The sequence below is a fragment of the Stegodyphus dumicola genome, chromosome 4, assembly GCF_044657685.1.
Source record: "Stegodyphus dumicola isolate Sdum_Otavi_A_Nest chromosome 4, ASM4465768v1".
NCBI lineage: Eukaryota > Metazoa > Arthropoda > Arachnida > Araneae > Eresidae > Stegodyphus > Stegodyphus dumicola.
This window is the reverse complement of record NC_140771.1, coordinates 230678076-230684559: the sequence shown is the minus strand read 5'-3', so window position 1 is coordinate 230684559 and position 6484 is coordinate 230678076. Positions and strand designations below refer to the sequence as shown.

At 29.8% G+C, this 6484-nt stretch overlaps 1 protein-coding gene across 1 annotated transcript; it reads right to left on the bottom strand.

Annotated features, from left to right (window-relative positions):
- Positions 1-220: 220 nt before the first annotated feature.
- On the bottom strand, positions 221-6115 carry LOC118197444 (uncharacterized). The gene is made up of 3 exons (XM_035368960.2): positions 5988-6115; positions 2500-2644; positions 221-2338 (listed from the first exon to the last, which is right to left on the bottom strand). Exons 2-3 carry the CDS (start codon positions 2622-2624, stop codon positions 1549-1551), a joined length of 915 nt encoding a protein of 304 aa, XP_035224851.1. The 5' UTR covers positions 2625-2644; positions 5988-6115; the 3' UTR covers positions 221-1548.
- Positions 6116-6484: the final 369 nt, after the last annotated feature.

Genomic DNA, 6484 nt, shown 5'->3' with positions numbered 1-6484 from the left:
CATATGGAATTTCATTATTGTAAAATAATGCAAATTTATATTTTAGCTCATACATTTATTTTAATTCTAATAGATAGTATCGCTTTGTTCAACAAAGGTCCAAGTAAAGAACTCTGCATTTTATTTGATTCAGATAAATACTGTAATATATTTCTGGGCATGGGCTTATTTCATATATTTCCTATTACCTAAATGCATATGGTTTTTCTTTGGGAGATGGCGAAATATAATCTTTACACTATGCAACATATTGGCAGCTGTATTACATCGGTGATTACAGCCATGTACAGTCACTCTATATTATATTGTTTTGTTTCCCGTAGAGGATAATTGAAGTAATATTTATTCTTGGAAAATACAAATTATTATTTGAAAATCTTTTTAGTCGCTTTTTGTAGTTATGAGTTCGCTGTGCTAAGTAGTAGGATATTTCTCATAACTTCTTTTCTTATATAATACTTAATGTAAAATTCATTACAACTTTATGTAAAGCTGCGACAAATTTCTTAATAAAAATGCAACCTATAAGAATGTACGAATATACGCTACGTTGTAAGAGAAATTGTACAATTTTTAATAAACCTTACGCATTATATTTAATCATATTCTACATCCCCTTTTTTGAGAAATAAGATTAATATTTTTCCGAGTCTCTGGCATCTGGAATTCATTGATACTCATTCATGAACCTCAAATTGCGACGCGAATCGATAAACATTTCCACGTATATTTACTGACATTTACATATGAGTAGAAACTCAAGGGTAATTGAAATTTGTTTCACCTTCAATAATAGATTCACAATATTACGCTATCTATGTATCTTATCTTACGCTATCTATATATCTTATCTATGTTATATATCTTAATATAAACTTGCTTATTAAAATTTTTCATTTCTGTAAATTTCTCACAACTTGGATGCATAGAAAATGCATTAACATAGCTAAAAGCACCTTTGGACTTACATTTTTAAAACTCGTAACGCCTAAAAATGATTTGTTACAGTGAATGGTTGACTTATTGCTAATAAACTTACTTTAAGATATATTAAACTAAACTGATTTAAAATTATATTCATAATTGCATGTTTTAAGCCTTGAGGGCATACATACTATTCCTGAGCAAAATGTAAGTATTCACTTTCATGAAGTTTTTACAAATGTATTTAGATTATCATGTAAAATAACTATTTCAATTATTTCGTATTATGACTATAAACAGATTTATTTGCAACTGGCAGGCATTTAAAGAAAATTGTTTTTCATAATTTAAATTTTATATGAAGGCAGTAAATTATAACTCAGGTCTATTAACATTAGCCATCTTTTTAAGCTGAAACCAGCTTTCATATCAGAATAATGAGCTATATAGATGACACTTTGGGCATTATATTGGTTAATCGAAGACACGCTATATACTTCGTGGGGACGCATGTCTTTATGTGACTATGCGCCCATTGAAGGAACTGTGAAAATGCTGGAAATGACAGCTATTATGCACCTGCTTTTAATTGCATGTTTAACATTTTGCTATTACTCACATCTGTCAGTCATCATCCTCTTCATTTTCATATGGGTACTTGATTAAATAACCTTGAGGAATGATGAGGTCCGGTCTATATGTGTATTTATATACATGTCCCTTTTTATCTGTAGTTTGTTGCTCATGGTCCCTTTCATCACGCTGCGTATGGTCATCCTCATATTTCGGATAATGGTCTCTGGAATAATCAGGATCATGTTCATTGTCGTCTTGACTCTCGTGCAGATGATCAGGATGATAACCGTGTTCGTATTTATGATGATTTTCTATTTTGTGCGAGGGATCATCATGCAGATAATGAAATTCCCGTTTGTGATCGTCTTTTTGCTTATGTTCATGTTTATGATGATTTTCTTTTTCGTCCAGAGGGTCATCATGTAGGTGATCATATTTATCTTTGTCGTCGTCTTTTTTCTTATCTAAATGAAAGTGATAATTGTTATATTCATGTTTATGCTCATTTTTATGCTTATGGAGATGACCATGATGATGATCGTGTTTGTGTTTATGATCATTTTTGTGTTTATGCAGGTGACCGTGATGATGATCGTGTTTATGTTTGTGTTCATTTTTATGTTTATGGATATGACCATGATAATGCTTGTGTTCATACTTATGTTCATTTTTATGCTCATGCAGATGACCATGATTATGATTGTGTTCATGTTTATGCTCATTTTTATGTTTATGTAGATGACCGTGTTTATGCGTATGTCCGTGTTTATGTCCATGCTTATGCTGATGATGGTGATGATGTTCGGAATTAATGATAATGTTCGGTTTCTTCTCGACACTAAAAAAGAAAGTAAAATAAACTGTATCATAATATATAAAATTATTAAGATTTAGTATTGCACTATATTATGCTAGTATAAAATATTCACATTTCCTTTATATTTAATAGTAGAAAAAACAGTAGAATCTTAATATTCCTATAATATTAAAACTACATACGTTTCTTTAATATGTATGGGAACAACAATGGGATGATAATGATGATGGCAACAAGCATTGCAAACTTCTGCTGCAATGACTAACATGAGCCATAGCTTTAAGTCTCGCCATGGTAGTTTTCTCATTTTTCTGGAGCACTATAGTTCTAAAAATAAAATAAATAATATAAATCATGACAAATAAGAAAAAAAAAAAAAAACTGAAATTTTTCAGATTTTAAATTACGTCTAAAGGGGCGTTTTTTTAACGTTTTGAGTGTTACCTTTATTTATTAAATATCATGTTCTTTGCACTTAAACCATAAAATTCAGTTCAAGAGCAATATCGCAAAATAATGTTAAATTAAGCATATCTTTAGAATTTCCGATATACACAGTCTCGCGAGCTGGAGATAAAAGCATTTTTTTTCTATATAACGTTGCCATTTCTCGCTTTTAAAGCATTAAGTTTGTAAATCAAAAATTCGTTAAAGTTTTACAAAATATAAAATCTATAATAAAACAAATTCCAAATTTGGGATTTCAGATGCCCATATTCGCAGTAGGATTTCGTCATTCAAAATTCGATGGCTCTATGTACCATTGTTTTATCACAATGCGAGAAATAGACAATCATTTATGCAGATTTTTCATTATTTAATTTCTTCAAATATAATGCAGGACTCTAACATTTTGTGGCAACAGTTTGAAAAGTGAACCGACGTTTATGAGTCCGACGCAAAATGCCAAAACGAAAGCAATAGTCCTTCGGGACTGAAATCCCTTTGGACTAATAAAATAACATAAAATCAATCATAACAAATAAGAAACAATGGAATAATTTTTTTGCACGCTATTGTTTTAAGGAGTAGAAAATTATAACAAATAATAATGTAACGAACTCCAAAGACTTTCAGATGAAAAACCAGATCTGGGATTAAATAAATCAAAAATAAATGAAAACTAAACAAAAAATAATAGAACTAAATTAAAAATGAATGATATTTATAAGAAAGATTTTTTTTATTTGGGCTTTATTATTACATACTTGGAAATTACATGCTCACAAATGTTCGTAGGTTACAAATAAATGCTGTAATGAAACGATACATTTCTTTTTCTTTTTATAAAGCTGAATGAACTCAAACAGAATATGTGACCAAATTTATATACGGTACTTTATGTAGAAGTGTAATCTCATTTTTCGTGCAATAAAACTAGAATTTGATAACGTGTGATCTTCGTTTTGAGTTTTGTTAAAAGTAAAAAAACCTGATGTGTTCACCACATGATTTCCTTGTACGGAATATTAAATTATACGCATTTTTTCTTGCATTTCATTTAAACTTATTGAATTTAATTAAATCTACTTCGCCGACAGCGCATAAACAACAATAGAATAAATGCGTTCTTTAAAATTCACTCTAGTATTTGTTTACCATAGTGACACTCTGGCGCTAGATTCACTTAACAGTATTATATTTCGTTCATATTATAACTCAGAATGCACAAAATTTATATCATTTAAAGAATAGAATTATCTAATCGTTGCCACATGTTCCGTTCAAATACTATAATAAAGCTAGAATGATGTATAAAAGAAATTAAGCAAACAAAACGAAAAAGAAACAGTTTTTCACAGACAATTGAGTATTTCTCATTCAATTAATTCAGTTCTCACTTCGCGAGAAGGCAAAAATACATAAAAACTCAAAATATCTATATTAAAAATTACGAAGTAAATCTTAAACACTTATTTCCTCGAAAAATTTCCAGAAAGGATTAAGCATGATTTAATTGGCAATAATAAATGAAGGCGTTATCTTTGTTGTTACGAAGCTAAGTTTCTCTAGATTGGCAACGAATCCACTTGTCTGCTGTTTCAAATGTAAACAATTAATGTCCGCCATAAAAAAAGGCTTAGCGGCACTTAAACAACTTTAAAATTGTTGATAATTCTAAAAATATTGCATACAGATTTACTAAAGGCATAAAAACCTTAACCGGAAGATAAAAACAACATAATTCAATAATTTTTAAAGCAAAAAATGTAAAATTTACAAACATATGAGAGTAAAGAATCTGAGATCACTGAGCCGGGTAACAGAGTAGATATATATATAAATATATTTATATACGTTTGTAGCGGCCGATTGCAACCAAATTACTAGGTGCACATGTACATGTTATAGCAGTCCTATATACAAAATTTCAACTTTCAGAGGCTACTTGTTTTTGAGTTATGCGAGGTACGTACGTACGTACATACGTTCGTACAGACGCCACGAAAAATTCTCTTCAGAATTAATTTTAAAGCAGTTTTATAATTTTTTTGGAGGAAACGAGTCTTTTATTCTGTCCTTACGTACAGATATCACGCAAAAACATCGTTAAGTTGCATTCGTTAGCGGTCAAAATGGATATTTTCTTTGAAATATACTGCCTGAAACTTTTCATGACTACAATACTTCCTTTTTACTTCGTACAAGGACGTAAAAACAATTTCTGCTGAAAGAAAATGAACTATATGTTAAAATAAACTGCCTACGTATGTGATCCATTTATGTCAGTTTTAACTGGTGTGAAAGCTTTAATAGTGTAAAACTAATATTAATAACAAGTGATGTCCTTTAAAACCAACATGCTTTTTAAAATGAATGAATTAAAGAACATATTTTCAAAGACATGCGTTAAATATTGGAAGATTGCAAAATGATTATGTATAATTCCTCAATATTTAATTAAAATAATGTATTCAAAATGTCGATTAAATAGCATAAGCACCCGCTAACATATATACTTCCAGAGAATTAATGAGATACTTTCTTCTAAAGATAGAACATGTCTGTCAAGAACTGTGGATATAATGCAAGAGGATTACTTTGGATGTTGAACCGCCGTCCTTCCAAATAGGTACATGGTACAAAACGTCTCAAGAAATATTCTCTAACATCCAAAGTAATATCGTCGACAGTATGTAATATAAAAAAATACATTCATCTTAAACCTTTTATATACAAAGCGTAAACTCTGAGAAAAAGTAATCTTTGCCAGTTAATACAGTTACATTATGCGTTATAGACACTGTATGATACAGGTAATTAACATTAGCTTTTTCATAAAAATTGTATGTGATGAGATATTGGATAACATTTGCGAAATAAGGAGAACAAAGCCTAGCTTGAGAAATGACATTTTAATCTCTGATTAGTAAAATGCTACAGGTATAAAAATATTTTTCGTAGAGAATATAAGTTGGAATGTTACATATTTATAAGCTGGGGATTTAAACAAAATACATTTATCAGATTTTCGAAAGCGTTAAATGCATTCTAGAGATTAAAACCAAAATAATATTTATTGTTAATAGCATTACTGTTAATTAGCATTTATTGTTAATTCTTATTTTAAAATCTCTTTCAAATTGCCAAATAAGATTCTATAAGTCTTCTACACACTCTTTATGCCTGAAAGTATTTAGTGAGCAATGAGCATTAAACAGAGACTTACCCGATGCCTCCAACAAAAACATGGAAAACTAATAAGAGCATACAAGTGTCAACTCTTATATACGCATCACTTTCATATGGAATAAGTATTCTTTTCAACAGATTATCAAAATAATTCCTCGCTGTTCCGTAGCCTTGTTGACATTTTGTCGGCTTTTTAATGCAAGATAATCAGGCTTCCGCATTTTATTAGATCTTCTTTCCTTCCGGTAGAAATTTGGATAATTCCCTCTTTCTGATATGTAATACTACAGGAAAGATCATTCATTGGCAAATTCACGAACATCTTCATATCGTTTTCTTAATTCATTCAAGCTTCACGGATTATTTTAATGCGAAACCACACTACTAGAGGTGAACTCACGTTTAATATTTCCATATCAATAAATCATAATATTCAGCCTTAAGGATTAAAGCATTTCTGATCCCTATTTGACGTCAAAGAATTATCTAAAACGTAAACATTGTAAGGTTGTTATGCAAAAGGAATAACATCGA